Source organism: Xiphias gladius, chromosome 3 (genome assembly GCF_016859285.1).
Source record: "Xiphias gladius isolate SHS-SW01 ecotype Sanya breed wild chromosome 3, ASM1685928v1, whole genome shotgun sequence".
NCBI classification, from domain to species: Eukaryota; Metazoa; Chordata; class Actinopteri; order Istiophoriformes; family Xiphiidae; genus Xiphias; species Xiphias gladius.
The window spans coordinates 24,521,747-24,540,322 of NC_053402.1; the positions used below are offsets into that span (position 1 = coordinate 24,521,747).

The window sequence follows — 18,576 nt, forward strand, 5'->3', positions numbered from 1 at the left end:
GACGTTCTGCATTTTGAATTTATCGCCGCCTGCGTCCAACAGACCGTGACATGCCCCGCAGGCGGCTGCTGCTCCGTCTCATCATGCAGCTAAATAGAGCAGGTTGTGCCGAGTTTTGTCGACTAATATCATAAACACTGTTTATTGGTCGGGAATAATAAAAGCTGGTATCGTTGTTTAATGTACCGTATTCTGTTCTCCGGTGGTTAGGAGGTGTTTAATTCAGCAAACTGAAATACCTTTCAAATCCGCTCCCGTCTCACGTTAGCTCCGTAGTTTCTGCGGTTGCCACGGTGAGGCAGCAGGCTGCGGTAAACAGTCGTGAACGTTCACGGGAGCGGCAGCCGCCCTCTGGCTCCTTCCTGTCGTTGCGTCTACGCCCAAAACAACGGAGGCGGCGGCAACCGCTCGCTGTCACCGTTATTTTGTATTTGGTGTGTTGCCACGGCTCTGCCTTGATGTTCAATTTCTTCGAACTTTGACCCGAGATTTGTGGGCGCAGCCAATAACTGTCGACCGCTGCCCAAAAAACAAAATGACTGGTGTTTCCGAATTTCCGGAGCTGTACGATAACAAACTGGCCTCATGTGGAGACCAGACAGAAAAGATATTCGCTTGGTGAAATATTAGCGCAGGTGCAACGCTGGTGTCTGGTCACGATCTGAAGCACCGGACACATTCAAACGTTGACCTGATGATGGCGCTAGAGGAAATGTCAGAGGATCACCAACCTTATTAGGACATTTCTCTACCATGGCTGCCGATCCTTCTACACGGTGTTCACCGGATAAGCGAAAACCAGCCCCGTAACCTGACCCACCTGCACCGCTGGACACTCTCTTTTTTTTTTCTTTTTCTTTCCTGATTTCCCAGATTTTTCCAAAATGAAGACAGAAAACAACGCTGGAGTTCCAGGTTGGGGTTTAATATGTGATCTAATAACCTCTGTAGTCCAGGAATGATTGACTTGACGGGAGGGAAGCGAAACTGCGGCCAACTGACAGTCTGAAGTGTTCCAGCTTCCAGCATGTCCAGCCGTGACCATGCGAGGAAGCGCTGTCTGTCCAGTTGTGGCTTCCACTTCTAAAATCTGGATCCGTGTGTCAGTGTCTCGTCTTTATCGCTCTGCACGTACCTACACCGAGCGTCTGGAACCCTGCAGGTTGTTCTGAAAGTTAATGGCCGAGCAGCGTGACTGTGAAAGTTACGACCCCTAACCCCCCTCCCCACGCTCCCTGTCCTTCGCAGCATCGCTCCTGTCCTCTTTACAGCTGGCTGAGTCAGGGCGGGGCGGGCTGCTGTGTTTGTGTGGGGTGATCTTTACCACCACCAGCCCCCCCCCCCGGCCCCCCTGCCAGGGATCAGACAAACACTTATTAACTGAGAGGAATGCAAACAGGCCCGAGCTGCTGAGACGCAGAACAGCGGTGCAGGGTGGAGGGTTGGAGGGAGGGTGAGGGGTCAGGGTGGGAGGTAGGGGGAGGATGTGGAGGTGAAGAAAGGGAAAGGAGAAAGAGGAGAAGACGACCCCCACCCCCTCAGCTGCTTGTAAACTCCCCACCAGGGAGACTGATCCAGGGTTTTCCAGAACAATGCGGCTCCTGTGGCAGGGGAGGTCCAGAGACACGGAGACCTTATGGGCCACAGATGGATGTGGATCCGCTGACCAGTCCCTGACACACGGGTTGACACGGTGAGTTCCACAGGTGGCGGAAGAGCTGCTCAGAAATACTCTTGTGCACGTTATCAATAAGTACCCAAGTGCTCATCATGCGGGACGACCCGTTTCCTCATTAGTTATATATTATTGCATCTTGAGGCCTGAAGGTGGGGCCAGTTTTAACTACTTTATATCCTATAAGGATCATCATTTATTAATTGATTAGATTTTTCATGATAATCTGAATCTGTAAAGTAACTGCAGCTGTCAAATGAATGGAGCGGAGTGAAGCACAATCACCTCGCAGCTGTACTCAACGCCGTGGAGCCGTTGTTGTGTCCCGTTTGACACACAAGTGTCTGAGACTTCTACATCAACAGGATCAGCCGTCACCTGAAAAACCACTTGTCTACAATCACACACACACGCGCTACCTGTTCTTTTATGGTGTAGAGCAACAACTTAAGCCCAGCTGACGCAACACATCCGATAATGAGCTCCACACATGAGCACATTTAGAAAGATACAAGAAGAAGAGGAGAGTAACGAATAAGTAGGAAAAAGCTCTGCAATAAATTCATATTAGTAATATAACCGGATAAATATAGTAAATGCACATATATAAGAAATAATAGATGTAGAATGGATATAAGAAATATAAATACAAGCAAAAATATTTACATAAACCCCAATTTAAATAAAGAGAAAAAACAGAAAAAGTGAAGGAGATTTCTCACAACACTTCGTCCTAAAAATCTTAAACTAGCACTAAAATCAAACGTATGAAATCAAAGGGGTCAAAAAAAAGAGTTCATCCTTCCTGCTCACGTTCAGCATCAAAGCGACACCCCCACGTCCTCTGACGTCTGGATCGTTTGCAAACAGACCGGAAGAGCGGGGAAAAGGCGAACCATTAGCAAACAAAGCCCCAACACCTGACATCCCCAGGCCCCGTCTTCTCCCCTCGCTGCAGCTGCAGCCTCACCGGTCTGCTGAATCCGTTGCCGTCGGTCCTCAGCCGCAGAGCACAGGGAGTCCACAGGACCACACCGCTGCCGTGTCCTCGAGAAATCAGATTTTAGATTTCGCTCATTTGGACCAGACGCCTCAGGTGCTCGGTGCGCGGCGGGTTCTTCTCGGGCTCGTCTGTGTTTAGCAGTAAGGAGCCCTTTAGTAAGCCCTCAACTGTCCAGGATCAACATGTGGAACTTTTTACCCACAGAACTTGAAATGCATCATAACTGGGATCATTTCAGACTCAAGCTGAGACGGTTTTTGAAGAGGGATCAGTCCTGTGGTTCTGAATGATCCGGTGCGTGCAGTTTTCTGGTATTTTATTGTATAATTGTTTGAGAATTGTTTGTGTTTTTTGTTTTTGCTGTAGCTGCACTTGTTATTGTTGAGTTTTGTGTATTTTAAAGTCCCATCTGGGGACCTGTACTCCCTGCTGGATTAGGCTATGAAAGATGTGGTATATTCACTTGTCCCTATGCAAATAAACATTAAATGAATCTCTTCTGAAAATGTAAACGCAGGCGGCAGCCCGTCAGTGGAGCGTTGCACCAGCCACAGAGTTTAACTCAACATATCTGAGATGAGCAGGCGGTTTTTAGTCATCTCTCTCCTAATGGCCGCCGTCCCAGCCAGGAAACACACACTAGTTCAACACTGCTTCCTCCATAATGACGAATTAGCTCTCTGGTGAACAAACTAGGCCGTGGAGTAGAGCTGCAGTGATTAATCGACTCATTGATTAATCGATTAATCGACCGGGGGGAAAGTCATTCAGCTTATTCAGTTGTTTTCAAGTCAAGTCAAATTTTATTTTATAGCCCAATATCACAAATCACAAATTTGCTTCAATCTGTGGAACATCAAGACACCTTCTGTCCCTAGACCCTCGAACGGGACGAGGAAAAACTCCCCAGAAAATCCTTTGGCGGAAAAAGGTGAAGAGCCACAGAGGCGGGACAGACAGGAAATAGATGTCGTGTGTAGAGAACAAAGCAACATAGTAAATTCACAGTTTGGACAATCAGGACGGCAACATTAGAGACTGTGAACGATCGTGAGGAACGTGATCTGGGACGATGTTCAGTTGGCTGACTGATCCATCGGGTTCTGGTCTGAACTCGTCTCAGCCCAAACATTTAACTCTTCGCCATCTCGTTTCTCTGCGCCGTCCACATGCGACCTTTCGCCGTGACCTCGCTGGCAGCCGTCCCCTCAGTGCATCAGTCACTCGGCTCGTTCTGCGAGTCAACAATTCACATAAAGCAGAAGCACCCCACCGCCCCGGGACCGAGCATACAAACGGCCAAGTTATTCAGCGCCTTAAAAAACCAGCGGATTAAGGAACCAGGAATCCTGAAAGGCCACCGCGCAGCCCCGGACTCAGGAGTTAAGCGGCCGTGAATGAGATGTGGCGACTCCAAAACAAAGCTACTGTGTCACCCTCGCGGCACTGAGGGGAATGCTGACGTCACGGCTCACAAAAGAGGGGCACTGGGGCTGTAAAATATAGTACACCGTGATCCCAGTGGGGTTTTTTCTCCCTCTCTGTTTGAGCCAATCAAATATGCACCAGAGCAGCTGCCAAGTCTTTTCTTTGAGAAAACCGGGAGAAGCATTTGCACTGTGTCTCAGTGGAGATCTACATTTTGATCCATTTTGGGTAAAATAAAATATCGACTCTCTCTCTCTCTCTCCTCATGGGTGGCCTGGCTTGGCCGGAGGACACAGGCCCGCAGGCTCTCGTAGTGGTCTCCATGGGGATGAGCAGGACTTGGGGAGGTATCTGGCTTACTGGAAACGTGGTTTATTGTTGACTTTCAGGAATGGGGAGGGGGCTGCTGCTCTGCCTGAAACGAGGGGGGTGGGGGTGGGGGTGGGGGGTGATTGGGGGGGGGGGGTCGGTTGGAGACAGAGCTCGGTGCAGCACTTCCTGGTAGCGTGACCATTGGCTCGGCGGGGACTTTCCTCCATCGCCCCGCTCGCCTCACAGGTCAGGTGAGATGAACTGTGGCCCTGCACCTGCAGGTGATGGCGGGGGTGGTTGCGCGAGGGAGGGGGGGGGCACACTCAAACTTATATATACACATCAGTGGTAGCGGAGGAAGTACAAATACACTTATGTAAAAAAAAAAAAATGCGTTTAATGCGCTCGTTCTGCGGGAAAAATGTCCGAAGCTCTGGGAAAACTGTTGGAAATTCTTACAACTCACAGGAGTTCATTTGCTCACAAAGTGGGGAGGCTGCTGCAACAGATAATGAGTGAAACTGTAGTAAAACACAGCTGTGTATGTCTTCACGGGAGACGTCGTCACTGTTGACAAATAGATAATCCGCACACAGCTACTTTACAGAGTGTTACAAACCATTATTTGAACAGGGGGTCGTAAGGTCAAGTGTTAGCGAACAGCTGAAAATACAAAACTAGCATCTCAAAACTGCACAGAATGAAGAAAAGTCCGCCAGTGATGAGGATCCTCTCAGACTTGAGGACGTCAGAGCGGTGGTCCTGGGCCTCGTGTTCGCCACGCTGCTGAAAGGGAGAACATGCAAACGGCTCAGAGCCCGTCGAGAGTTCACAGGCCAAATGTTGGGCTTCAGCCTCACCTGCTGGCCAAGTCTGGAAGGTCCTTCATGACGAGTAACAGTCCTGCGTTCAAGACCCCGCTCAAGGGAAACTACAGGTGTCACTGCAGTGACGGCTCCGTGAGGACATTTTACTCTGTTTGATAATCTGGTCATATTATTATTATTATTATTCTTATTTTCATCTTATTGTTGAAACCAGTTCCTACAGCTGTAAAATAAATGTAGTGCAGTAAAAGCCAAGTCCCTCTAGTCGCTGGTGAAACTACAGTATCTGCCTCTGAACTGTAGTGGAGTACAGGTACAAAGGGGAATACTCGAGTAAAGCTACTGAATTTCTGGTTCCGGTCAGCTGACCTCCAGCTCCGCTCCGTCACGTGACCTCACCCGCTTCCTCTGTTCTCCTCTCGACGGAGACTCGGCTCAACTCTTCTCCGGGGCAAGTACCGACACCGCCGTTGTACACGTCCACCCAAAACCACCCGCTCACCTTTCGACTGTTGATACTGGCAAAATGGCTCAAAGGGGGCAGGTGGAGTGAATACGGAAGGCGCGGTTGCAGAACTCGGCCGTTTAACGTAGCTCGCGTCTGTGTTTTGGCGGAGGGGAGCGTCGCGGTGACGGTTAAACAAGTTTAAATTTTAAAAGGAACGGGTGAAGTGTTGTGCATTTAATTGGTGCCGAGTTGACAATCGGATTCTAGTGGTTATCAGAGTTCACCCCGCTTCGTCTGTCATGGGACGTAAATGAGGTCGTAGCTAAGGACGCCTTAAATTGACCGTTTTCTGGTTGGAGTTTGGAATTAAAGTATTGTACTGCAGAGAACAAAGTAATAGTTTCCCAAACACAGTCACCGTCTCCGGTGATGACCGGGTAGATTAATGCTCGTTTTACCGATTCCGACACTGAGTCGAAAACGCTAAAAGACCGATAAAGAAGATCCGGGGTCAAAGTCACCTGCTGCACCTTCTCTGGTAAGAGATCGGAGCTCAGTCGAGACCGGACGCGTCTTTCTCCAGCGATCGGGGTGAACGAAAAGGGGAGGAAACAGCGACCTGGACCTGGACCTGGACCTGGACCTGCTCCGCGGGCTCCATTCCGGGTTCAGTCGCCGCGGATTCCCCGGCTTCTTTACGGCAGCTGCTCAGGAATCGCCCCCTTGGCCTTTCATCCTTGGCCTCGCGGGCCAATGCGGCCGATACCCGGAGTCCCGCTTTCAAGGCACTGCTGTCCCGCGCTGCTCAGGTTTTGTTATGATAGGAGAAGCCCTCGGGATCAACGCGAGGGTCTTCGGCGTGGGCCCTTCCCGGCGTGAGCGCGCGGGCAACGACTCCGAGACGCGGGCACCTCCTCGCGCGCGCGTGTTATCAGCCGGACGTTGAGGAATTCGCACGCGTGCCTCGATCTTCGCGACCCGATCTAACGACGGCAACATGTCCCGTCAGTTGACCGGCTGCATGGGTCCAGACCTCGGTTCGGGTCCGGCTAGCGGCCCCTCGTTGTCACGACCCTAGAGGAGGGAAAACGCCAGACTTCCCCCTTGGGTCACGATTTCAGAACCGGGGGAAACGTTATAACGTGAAGTTTGTTTCTCCAGAAACCTCCGGCCCTGGCGCGTGACCTGGTTACCACGAGGAGCGTTTGATTTGTCCTGCTGCCGTGTCCCGCAGTCGCCCGAGGCGGGGCGGACCGAGGTCGCAGTGAGTGGATCCGCCTCCACTCGCCCGCGGAGGGAACAGACATGCCGTCCAACAAGTCGGTGTCCGACGCGCCCATCACCCAGTTCGTCAGCTGCAGGATACTGAGAGACCACAGGCTGCAGAGGTACGACACACACACACACACACACACACACACACCACAGGTTAGCGTGTGCAAAGGGAGCTGACAACCCTGCGCGCGTGTGTGTGTGTGTGTGCGCGTGTGCAGAGAGGACCTGTGGGTGCGTGAAGGGACGATTTTAGATCCGGAGAAGTTGTTCTTTGATGAGCAGGGTTACGCCGACCAGCGTGTTGACTGTGAGGGCGGCATCGTCGCCCCGGGCTTTATAGACGTCCAGATCAACGGTACGCACACTCACACACACACACACACACACACACACACACTCTCAGCATGCTGAGAGGCACGCGCAATGTGCCAACAATCACTGAGCGTCAAGATATCATTCATCGCGTCAGTCGACGTCACTGATCGGAAACCTCCAACGCGGGTTTCAGTATCAATCGGCAGCACGAGATCACGAGGAGAGACTCGGTTCCGGCAAATATCAGCAGGTTGTGGATGCGACAGTCCCGCAGTCAGTGGGGCCAGTGAAGGCGAGGAGCGCGGAGCGTTAACATCTGGAGAGAAGGCAGAGGGGCAGCGAACCGGTTCACCTGGTCAACATTTTCCTCCTGTAGGAGACAACATTGTTCCTGCACCGTCGACTTCCCCTCTGCTTCATCTCTCTCTCTCGTTTCCTATTTGATCTGCACATTTTCAGTTTCACTTTGTATTTGTACAGTTTGTGATGAATAAACTGTTCTACAGATAAAAAACAACAAACCCAAGTCTGTTTAACTCAATAACGCAGATGCTCTTAAACTTCCACGACTGATCCTGCAGTTTGGGAACAAACCGGGTTACTGAGCCGCCGTGTCTCAGCAGTCCAGCTCTGCAGGCGACGGACACGTGTCCTCACCGGTCTGTCCTCTCCCTCCAGGAGGATACGGCGTCGACTTCTCTCAGGCCTCCGAGGACGCCGGCGGCGGGGTTTCCTTTGTGGCTAAAAAGATCCTGGAGCACGGAGCGACGTCCTTCTGTCCCACTCTGGTCACGTCCCCTCCTGCCGTCTACCACAAGGTTACACGAACGCTCCCCACACTAGAAAGAGACAAATGCATTTTTTCCGATCACGCTCCCGCCCAGAGGATAAGACCTCTCTACTTCGCACGCTTGGTAACAAATTTTCCACCCTTTTGTAAACGTCTGTCCTCTAGGAGCTTTAGGGACAGTTCTCCATCAGGTTTTGGGCTACTCTTGATGCGGTTTCTTGGCTCTGTCCAGAGCCCGAGTCCTAAAAACCAGGACTTGGGAGACGCTCGGCCTCGACCCATCCGCCCGAGCATAGTTCTGCCCCTTTGGAGCAGATGCATCTTAGCGGCGATGCACATGCCAACGTTCCCACGACCTGATAACCGTGACCGCTGGCACGTGCAGCCACCAGCACCAGAGTAGAATGGAGACGGTCTCTTAAGTTCAGACTAGAGACAAGTTTCGGCGTGAGATCCATTAGCCCCGGTTCCCTTCCCCCATATTCGGACTGCTTTCCTCCCTCTGCCCGATTGTAATCGGCATGTGGAGAATCTATAGACTGGGAGTATTTGCATTTTACGCCTCGTAAAGCCTCAAGTCTTTGAGGCTCAACGTCGACTCGCCGTTGCCGTTGAGTCTCAAAGACTTGAGACTTTAATGCTGTATTTTTGAAGTGAAGCTGCCACACACAGAATCTGTTGCCGGTCTCCTTTTTCTAACTACCACCGATATCAAAATGTGTGTTTCAGGTGTTGCCTCAGGTCAAAGTTCACAGTGGAGGACAACACGGGGCGGGAGTTCTTGGTAAGATGTCCGGCTCGTGGCTGGGAGCCCTGTTGGAACAGATCCACACTTTATCTGCAAGTTCACATCCTGCCGCAGAGAGTGAAGCCTGTTTTTATTGTAATAGTCCTTTATTCTGGTGTTTAAATTAGTGGTTGTTACAGAATAAGGCTGGGGACATTCTCATGTTCGGACTTGGACCAGCAGTGCGTGAGTCCGTCCCTCAGCACCTTCCCTCCTCCGTCTGTGTCTCTCAGCTCCGAGCCCATTGGTTCCCACTGGAGAAGGGAATCTCTAAAAACTCCTCACTAACATAAATAGTTTCATATTTAAAAAAAAGTCCAAGTCATTTTTCTAAAACAGCTGCTCACTGTAGTTTTCTATCAGACAAACAGGAGGAAATTTATAAAAGATCTGTCGGGGACTATTTTCAGCGGCGGATTAATCCATGCTACCGTGCATTAATCCGCCGTCTGGTTGGTAGGTAGGAGACTCCCAGCGTTGGATCTTTTTTGACAATAATGAAAATACAGAACGTCACCAGACCTTTAGGACTTTTTATTATTTGCCGCTGCAACGGCGCCGTCTCCTCGTGGGGACAAATGAAGTCTGATTGACCTCGAGTCTTTGTCCCTGCAGGGTTTCATCTGGAGGGCCCGTTCATCAGTGAGGAGAAGAAAGGAGCCCACCCGGAGCGGTACCTCCGCACCTTTCAGTCCGGAGGGATCGGGGACCTGATGGAGACCTATGGCAGCCTGGACAACGTCGCCATGGTAACACTGGCTCCCGAGCTGCCCGTTAGCCAGTCGGTGGTGAGGGAGCTCTGCCAGAGGGGCATCACCGTGTCGTTAGGTGAGCACCATTATCTGTGTTTCCATGCACAGCGGAATCCCGGTTGGACTCTGATCCTAGTTTTGATCATTTGTGGCGTATGGCGTTTACACGGAACACGAGACACCTGGATATTCTTCGTCCAGCGTACGCGATCATAACAGCATCCAGGTTTCTCATCGCCTGTCTGCATTTTTCCTCTTGATTTCCCATCGTCTCAGCCGCTATGTTCTTTACCCATAAAGAGCGTCCACAAACCCGGTTCAGGGGTTGCCATGCCGCGGTATCCCGGTTTCTTTCAGGTGGCCTGTCCAGGCTTCTGAAACCAGGATACTAGAGCTCACATCCACTATAATACAAGAACCAAACGGACCCTGACGTGGCTTTTTAAAAGCTTGTTTTGCAGCAGCTGTGATTTTTCCGATGTCGCAGAGTAAAGTCCAGACCATAAGTATTTGGACAGTTGCACTTTTTTTTTTTTCCTTGTTCTTCAGGCTCTGAGCTTCAGCTCATTCAATCTGAAATAAAATAACCGATACTACATTTAAGTGTCCAGTCTCAGGTTTAATATGATCAGGTTTACATCAGTCTAGAAAGAACTGTGGGAGATACGGCCCTTCAAACACACAGTGCCTGAATTTTAGGGGTTCAAAAGTAATTGGACAGAAACGCATGAAGTCAAACAAAACCATCATATTTAATATTTAGCGGGAACTCTTTTGCGTCAGTGACTGCCTGAAGTCTTGGACCCACAGACTTGATGAGAGCGGTCTTGACTTGCTGTGCAGTCTTAAAGGGGTCTTCTCCACCGTACAAATGAATTTCTGCTCATCCACAAGACTCGTGCTCCTCGGTCCAACAGCTTGTTTGACATTTTCTAGTTTTCCTGTGCACATCTGCTTTTTTAGAATCTCCCACACAGATCTTTCTAGACTGATGTAAACCTGCTCATAATGAAGCTGAGACTGGACACTTGAACGTAGTATCGGTCATTTTATTTCAGATTGAATGAGCTGAAGCTCAGAGCCCGAAGAACAAGAAAAAAAAAAAGTGCAACTGTCCAGATACGTACGGTCTGGAGTGTAAATGTGTTAATAGTTTCATTCTTTTGAGACTCAGCACAAGGTACAGTAGGTCTGTGAAGTCTGCTAATGTCTGACCAGCTCTGACCCACTGGAGCAGTAAGATCCTCCTGCTTGTTACTGTTTCCCTCATGCAGGTCACTCAGTGGCCAACCTGTCTCAGGCCGAGGAGGCCGTTCAGAACGGAGCCTCCTTCATCACTCACCTCTTCAACGCCATGCTGCCCGTGAGTCCCACCTGGTCCCGTCTCTGAGTCTGAATCTGAGTCTGATTGTGTTGTGTGCGGTGCACGTTTTCCCGCATGAGAGCAAAACAGTGATTTCCGGCCTTTTTATTCTCCCCGCGACCCCTTTAAACGAAGCGGTGTGTACCTGTGGATCCGCTCCACAGTTTCTGGCTCCAGTCTGGACCAAACCGAAAGTGACTTTACCCTCTGGGATTGTTGCATGTGAACGATTTTGAGGGGCCCGGAGACAGGAAGGTGTCCGGTAAAATTAGAACAAAATCTCTCCTCTTACTTGTCTGCTTTTACCTGTATCACTCACCTGCTCAGACCGGCTCAGAAGCAGCACCGCAGACCGTTGACAGGGTCGTTCATGAAGTCGCGTGTCCTTTTGTTGGTCTAGTTGTTAGGACCAAAACAACACAGTGTAACCAAATGCACAGTGGCTCATCCGGCCTCTGTGGCTTATTTAAGGTGTTTGAGATTCACTCCTCTGTTATATTTATATATTCACATACAGCCACATTACAACTGACCCGTAACTGGTTTTAATGCTGCGGTCAGTGTAGACTTTTTGTCTTTTCCGTCTTGTGATCCAGTTCCACCATCGGGACCCCGGTATAGTGGGCCTGCTGACCAGTGATCAGGTCCCTGCCGGCAGGACAGTCTACTACGGCATGATAGCTGACGGGATCCATACCAACCCTGCCGCTCTGCGAATCGCCCACAGAGCTCACCCTTCAGGTCAGTGACCGTTGGGTCCTGAGAGTCTGCAGACATTTTAATCATCACGTTATTGTTCTTAAGCATCCAGGATCTAAGCAGCAGCAGGAGCCTCGTTGCATTTCAGTCTCGTGAGATAATCGTTGGGATCTTTTGTTTGAAACGTGAGGTTTAAGGTCCTCATGTATACTGGTCCAGTCTGAAAAGAGTGTTTGTGATGAAAACCTGCAGACTCTGAGACCTTTGTGAGCCATACAGTACAGTACGAGAAGCAGCAGGTAAACCTTTGCCTTAAACGCCCGTGCAGAAGAATGAATCGGCCTGATGGTGGAGAGAGAGCATGAGCCTGGAAATGTTGCTGCGACGATGAAAAGTGTGAGAATCAGTATCGGGTTCAAAATTGAAATAAAATACTTTCTCTTTCTTTCAAAACAGAACGTGCAAAAATAATCAAATCAAATAGACAAATTCCTTATACTGCTCATACAGAACATACAAAATACTAATGTGCTTTCACAGTAAAAGAAAAAGGTTTAGTGATCTGAATGATCTCAGGAGTCGCATGCAGATTGTTAATGGTCTTAAATTGTGTTTCAGGTGATCTATCTGTTGATTTTTGTTTTTTAAATGATTTTAACTAGATTTTAAACTGCACCAGGTCTTGTCATCCAGGTGAAAACCAAAAACCCTGTTCCCGCCTACCTTTAATTAATTCAACGTAGTTGCTGCTTTCATCAAGCTCGTTGAAGTTCCTGCCACTTTTCTAATAATTCACATAAATAAGTGTTTCTTTGTTTGTTTTTTAAAGTCAGGTACATAATTGTAATTATTAGAGGAGTATTTCCACTCTGTAACATTGGGCAGTTACATGTCTTCGTGTCTTTTTCCTTCAGGATGCCCTTGTAGCTCATCTGTCGCTAGACTGTGGTGGATTGATAATGCGCTGGGATTTCTTGGCTTGTGGTTTTGTGTCTACGGTTGGTGTTCCCAGCTGAAGGCGAGCACTTCCTACAGACCAGAACGCCCAATAAGCCGTTATCAGTGAACGTAACAGCTGCTGTTTCCTTTGTTCAGGCTGTTGGGTTTTTCTCTGGGTGTTCAGGGAGGCTGTAAAAATAGAACTCCTTCAGTTTCTCCCCTCATTGAATTTTACATGAGAGAGAGTCTGCAGTCGGGGGAAACGCGGAAAAAGATGATTTTTATTACATATGAAAGCTGTTAGGGTTGGTAACACACAACGTAAATCATCCATGTGTCCGCTGTCCATCGTTGGCATTAACTGTGAAAGTTAGAGGCTTCTGGTGTTAAAATGGGTTTTTTATTACACAGCCTATAAAAATGTCATTAAAGCCGACGTAACTTGGTTTGGCGACGGGGCCTCGGGATGCTAGTTGTATTCTGACCAACGCTTTGGCCAAGCGTGGTGGTGGTAGTTCGTCCAATATCGGCCAGTATCCAAAAATGTTCGGTTCACTACCATATATGACGAAGAAAAGCGTAAAGTTTTAACATTTGAGAAGCTGGAACTGGTCAAATATTTGTCATTTTTGCTTGAAAAAAGACTAAAACTCTCAAACTATTTTATCAAAATAGTTGCCAATTAATTTGTTGTCGATTGATTAACTCTCAGATCCTTTTGCACATTTAAAAGTCGCAACACCACAGTGGGAAATTGCCCCATTACAAGTAAAAGCCCTGCCCTGAAAACGTATTGAGGTCAAAGTATGGAACTTTTTTTGTAGAATCAAAACAAAGTATTTACTGTCTTAGGCCTCACAATGGCTCCTGTTAGTGTCTTATTACCATAAGTGCTTGAGCATCATTTTTAACGTTATAGCTCGTCAAGATGGAACTAAGGTTAGTTTAACCTGTAACAGTGCATCCTGATCTAAGTAACTAAAGCTCTCAGATAAATGTAGAGCAGCAAAAAGTGCATAGTTTCCATTCAGATGTTCTGGACTCAAGATATAAAGCAGCATAAAATGAAAATGTCGAGCTTAATCAACCACTATAGGTTTTCCTGGTAGACACTGGGCATCCTCACAGAGACCAAGCAGTCAGCCGTCCACGAGGAAAACCTGGGTCAAGGCCCATTCAGGTGAATTACCAATGACATGCCCATTTTCTCTTTTTTTAATGTTTGGTTGAGTTCTTGTTCTGTCGGTTTGTGGCCGTTGTCCTTTTTTCAGGATGCATTTTAAACTCCTCCTTTGTATTGTTGTATCCTACCTGAAGAGCCGAGTGCACAAAAATTTCAGTCATCTGTTGAAGTTCTTGCTTTTTATGTCCGAAAAGAAAAAAGGAACAGAATAATAATAACGATAATAATGATGATAATGATGATGATGATGATGATGATGACAGTCTCCTGGTTGGAGAGTGGAGCGAGTTGTTATTGTCATGGAGACGATCGCAGCAAAGCTGCGGCGGAAAACTGGAACTTCCAGCTATGCCAGAACTATGTGGGGCTTTTTTCTTATTATTCTCCTACTGTATTTAATTGTCCTCACGGACAAGATCATCTCCGCCATTTGTCTGTGAGTTATTCTGTTGAGTCTTGAGTTGATTTTAATAAAAAAATAAAATAAAATAAAGGGAAAAAATGTGTAATTTCTAACATGAAATATCCGACAGTGGTCACTTTACCGAAACGTAAATTTTTTTTTATTTTTATTTTTTCTGACCCTCCAGAGTAAAGACACTACCTGGCGGTCGGGACTGTGACACGTCTGTTCGTATTTTCAGGTTTGGTGCTGGTGACGGATGCAATCGCGGCGATGGGTCTTCCTCCCGGTCGCCACACTCTGGGCCAGCAGGTCATCGAGATCCAGGGCCTCCACGCTTACGTGGCAGGTCTCGCACTCTTTTCAGTTTTAAAATAGATCAACAAATGATCTGTTGGCAGTAGAAGCAGTTGCGATGCACTTGTAGAGGGCTGCACTGTATGTGTGGCAAAATGTTGACGTGTTGGACCTGTAGAATGAGGGCTGAGGTCTTATGACCTAGACTCCCTCCATCGGTCTGATTCCCGTGCCGTTGACGGCGCTTTGAGCTTTAATCGATGTCCCGTCTCTCTTCTGAACTCCATTGTCACTGCACTCTCTCTGTCTCTCAGGCACTAAGACCCTCAGCGGCAGCATAGCCACAATGGATATGTGTGTGCGGCACTTCAGGCAGGCTTCAGGTGAGTGTGTGTCACTTGGTTTCAGATCCGATTGGATCCACTTGTAATTTCCACCGGTATAATGAAAGCTCACTGGGAAGGCGGTGAGCGAAAAAAGTCTCCTGCAAGACGTGGTTAGAGGGTTTATACTTTTCAGTTCTTTGTGTTGTGTCCAAGGATTTTCTCTCTGTACCTGATGTTTAGTTGTAAAAACAGAACTCTTTATAACTGTGGTCCAGTTTAGCTCAACACTCGATATTTGAGGTGAAAAGACAAACAAACAAACAAACAGCGGCATATCCTCCGTGATCATCTTCGTAGCTCTGACTTGAAGTTATTACTGCTCCTTACTGCAGCGAGAACAGAATTGTTACTGGCCGGTCAGTTGTGACACTCGAGCGGTCTTGCTCCGTCTATTGAACGCTGCTCTGCCACTGTGTTTGGGGACGGAGGTCTGCAGGTCTGACTCGGACACTCGTTGAACCACCTGCAGAGTTTTTATCTGCAGACTCCCGCTGCCTTCTCCTCGTCTTTGTCACACAGCTGAGCTGTAACCTGTGGCATGAAGGGTAAACGGGAGAGACTGCTGCAGGTGGAAAGCTGATCCAGCTACATTCATGCAGCCACCGAGCACTTTATTAGGAACCCCGTACTAAGACTGGGTATTAACAGAACAGCCTCAGTTCTCTGTGGCCTGGATCCAAAATCATTTCTGCTGATTTGGCAGCTGCACATTCACGCTGCCAGTCTCCTGTTCTACCACAGAGGTAGAACGCTGGATCTAGATCTGGAGACTGGGGGGGGCCACTGGAGTCCACTGAACTCAGTGTCATGTTCATGAAACCATTTTGAGACGACTTTTGCTTTGTGACATGGAGCATTATCCTGCAGGAAGTGGCCGTTAGAAGGTGGTGAGCTGTGGCCATAAAGTGAAGCACATGGTCAGCAACAATACTCAGACAGGATGTGACATTCAAACCGTGTGTGTGTGTGTGTGTGTGTGTGTGTGTGTGTGTTTTAACAGGCTGCAGCATAGAAGCAGCTCTGGAAGCTGCCTCGCTGCATCCGGCTCAACTTCTGGGTATCAGCCACAAGAAGGGAAACCTGGACTACGGCTCAGACGCAGGTCAGGATCTGCTGCGTCAGCACAGCAAAAAAAAAAAAAAAAAACCCCCACATCATTTCTGCAGCCTTCATTGTGTAATACACACACTCCTCTTTCGCAGACCTCGTTTTGCTTGACGACGCCCTCAACGTCAAAGCTACCTATATTTCTGGAGAGGAGGTTTGGAGGAAAGGACCATAGAGGACGAAGCAACCGCGCCGATGGAAACTGGCCCGGCAGCCGGGACCCTCCGTGCCTTCAGGGGACGCCGTTACCCACAGAACCACAAATCTGTTGAATGTTTTAACTCACCAGAACACACAGCAGAGTTTGGCTTTGGTTGCTCCACTTTCTCCTTCACGGTTTAAAAGACTGACGTTTAGGTATTTTTAACCCAAGCTGGAAAACTTAGTACAGAAATTCCTGTTGCCCCAGAGGATGAATCTTAAACTATTTGGTCACACCCTGACTTTTCATGTAACAGAGCCAGAAGTCAAAGCTTCCGCTTGTCAGACGCTTCAGTCAATGACGAAAAAACCTCTGAGCAAGGGACAGAATTCCTGCCTCGGCTCTACTTCTCAATAAATTCAGCTTTCGTTTAGTTTGGTCTGAAAAGCTGAGTAAAGTCGTGCCTGGATTAGCCTGTTTGGGGGCCCCCCAAGTTCTCAGCTGGACCCCTGTTCCCTCCAAGTTCCCTTCAAATAGAGCAACACACAGCACACCGTTGCTACTGCACTGGGTTACTAGTCACAGGAAGTACCGTTCGGTTTTCTCTAGGTCAGGTAGTTGGTGGTAATTTGATGAAACGAGCTTTTATTTTGGAAAATGCACCACGTGAGCATAATGTAATAAAAATACAGTTCATATAGAAAGTAGTGCTCGTTAAATTTACCGTGATTCAACATTATAAAGCAATCAGACTTGAAAACATCCGCGGTGCGGGAATAATCTTTATAGGCCCTTTAATAAAGGTGTTAGATTTTGACACAGGACCCCGGTGGTAACAGGATATGTCCAAAGATTACGTAGCAATGCAGGATCCAAACGATATTTCTCTTTGGTAGTTGTGATTTCAGCTCAAAGGAAGCAGGAAAACCCGAATCGAGAACCTGAGGCGTCTGGGGCCCCTGGAGGTCCGGGGCCACAAGGCAGCCACCCACTAGAATGTACGGCCGAGCCTGACAATCTGGGTCTTAGTTGTCCCGAACAGGCCACCGTACAGGGGACAAACCCTCAGATGCAGGTAACGACGTGACTCTTTTCTAGCGCCACCCTCAGGACAATCTGTACATTTTTCTGATGCATAAGTGATAAAGACATAACAATAGCAAAGTTGTCCACGGTTATGAAGGGTTCTGCACTTCCTGCGAGAGACAGGCTGTGTTTGCCTGTGTCCGGATACTCCTCTTATCGTATTTTAATCACGTTAGATAGATGCGATTTAAAGGGAGACGACGTGGCACGAAGCTGGATAAATCACCTGTCACCGAATGTTACTGTAACGTGGTCGTTCCTCTCCTGAGCAATAACGTTCCCCGTCGTCATATCGTGTAGTTTGTGTGTGTGTGTGGGGGGGTTTTCTGTTGTTAGCGTAGTGGAGGACCCCAGACTGCTACTATCCCTCGAGTCTTTACAGCTCACGGCTCGCTACAGCCAACGCACAGGGACGACACCCGTGTTTTGAAGTATCACATCAGCATTTTTGTATCACTTAAAAGGGAAGTCACTCTTTTGTGGAACTGCTGACAGCTCAGGCATCTGGAATGTAGCAAGGGGCCCCGAATAGACCGGTTTGTTTTTGTTTTGTAAGATGTAACAAGCCAAAAGGTTTGGAGACCGCTGGCTTGATCTTCAACAAAGCGCTGTATTCTGTAAGCATGTCAGATTTTTCTATGCAAAATGAGTAAAACGTCCAGTTCTTCCCTGTCACTGTTCTACATAAATAAAATTCGACCTGACTTCCCTCTGAACTGCCGTGGAGTTAAAGGGTATGAAGTAGGACGACATGGAAACACTCCGGGGACACCTCACCCGACACCACTGAGGAGCCCAGCTGTGTTTCCAGCCTACTCTGATAGTTTCACTGTTTCAGGGTTTATCTTGTTCCCTGGTGAACGGCCCAAACACAGAGGCCAAATATTCCTACATTTGTTTAAAGTAGGCCGACTTCGCCATCAGCAGTTCCTGTTTGCTGTGTAGCAATAGATTCACCGACAATCTCCAATTAGACGCTTTCATGCCGAAGTAAACTTAAAAATCGGATCATTTTGAGGCAAGTTCCGCCGTTCTACGGAGCGTCCTTTTTTTTGTCCACATGAAAACCCGCCCAGTCCGGCCGGACAGCGCGACCGTTAAATCAAACCCCGCTTTAATGGCGGGCCAAACAAACAGTTCATTTCTCCCGTGCAGGAGAACAACGGGCGAAGGTTATAACGAAGGTCTGCGTCCGCATAAATTGTCCTTCACTCACCATGACGAACTTCTTTAGAAAAATCCACAAAATAACAACTTTTACTAGGATCGGGACCGGAGGCATTTAACACGAACGAATCTTCATCTTCACCGGAGAAGAGGTCGATACGTCCCGAACGCCGCCCGGTGTCCTGTCCCGAA

General features: G+C 48.4%; 1 protein-coding gene across 2 annotated transcripts; it reads left to right on the forward strand.

The window, feature by feature from the left end:
• Positions 1-6,418: 6,418 nt before the first annotated feature.
• Positions 6,419-17,933, forward strand: amdhd2 (amidohydrolase domain containing 2). Of its 2 annotated transcripts, XM_040123800.1 has the most exons (11): positions 6,424-7,081; positions 7,187-7,323; positions 7,962-8,101; positions 8,803-8,857; positions 9,476-9,688; positions 10,887-10,975; positions 11,572-11,716; positions 14,441-14,548; positions 14,811-14,879; positions 15,883-15,984; positions 16,085-17,933. In XM_040123800.1, the coding sequence occupies exons 1-11, from the start codon at positions 6,999-7,001 to the stop codon at positions 16,162-16,164; spliced, it is 1,221 nt and encodes a 406-aa protein (XP_039979734.1). In that variant the 5' UTR covers positions 6,424-6,998; the 3' UTR covers positions 16,165-17,933. The 2 variants fall into 2 exon arrangements, with proteins under 2 accessions (XP_039979735.1, XP_039979734.1); XM_040123801.1 differs by lacking the exons at positions 7,962-8,101; positions 8,803-8,857 and having other exon boundaries at positions 6,419-7,081.
• The last annotated feature ends 643 nt before the right edge of the window (positions 17,934-18,576 follow it).